The 424-nt window shown below is 59.9% G+C and overlaps 1 protein-coding gene across 1 annotated transcript in view; it reads right to left on the bottom strand.

The window, feature by feature from the left end:
- CRMP1 (collapsin response mediator protein 1) overlaps positions 1 to 267 on the bottom strand; it is a 52,342-nt gene extending 52,075 nt beyond the window's left edge. Inside the window, exon 1 of the mRNA XM_009328891.1 lies at positions 7 to 267. Coding sequence (XP_009327166.1) covers positions 7 to 267 — 261 coding nt within the window. The remainder of the gene's footprint in view (positions 1 to 6) is intronic.
- Between the last annotated feature and the right edge of the window lie 157 nt (positions 268 to 424).

Here is a 424-nt window from a genome sequence, read left to right as displayed (position 1 = left end):
GGAGGCCCGTTTGTGCTGGCTGGCGGCCTCCTGGTATTTGTCCCCTCCGTCCAGCATGTCGTGCCGGCTGCCGCTCCGCGGGGTCCGGGACCCCTTCTTCCCCACGCTGTAGGCGTCGAAGTCGATGGTTTTGTTCTCGTATGCCCCCTCCACGGAGGCGAACATCCCCCCGTATTTCTGCCGCGGTGTCTGGGCTGTCGTGCCCGGCCTAGCTAGATACACAGGCAGGTCATCTTCTTTATTCCAGTTCCTCTTTCTCTCGGCCATTCTCGCTGTCCGGATCTCTCCCTCCCTCCCTCTCTCTCTCTCTCTGCCTCCCACTTCTCTGCACCTTCTACTACCGGGATAGGCTGCTAGTGACCATAAAAATGAATGGATGGATGCAGCAGTGGCGGAGCTGGGTTGGCTGGTGGGATCTTTCCCT

This window comes from Pygoscelis adeliae, unplaced genomic scaffold (genome assembly GCF_000699105.1).
Source record: "Pygoscelis adeliae isolate BGI_AS28 unplaced genomic scaffold, ASM69910v1 Scaffold66, whole genome shotgun sequence".
Classification (NCBI taxonomy): Eukaryota; Metazoa; Chordata; class Aves; order Sphenisciformes; family Spheniscidae; genus Pygoscelis; species Pygoscelis adeliae.
Note: the sequence above shows the minus strand (reverse complement) of the source record. Positions and strands in the feature narration are given on the sequence as shown.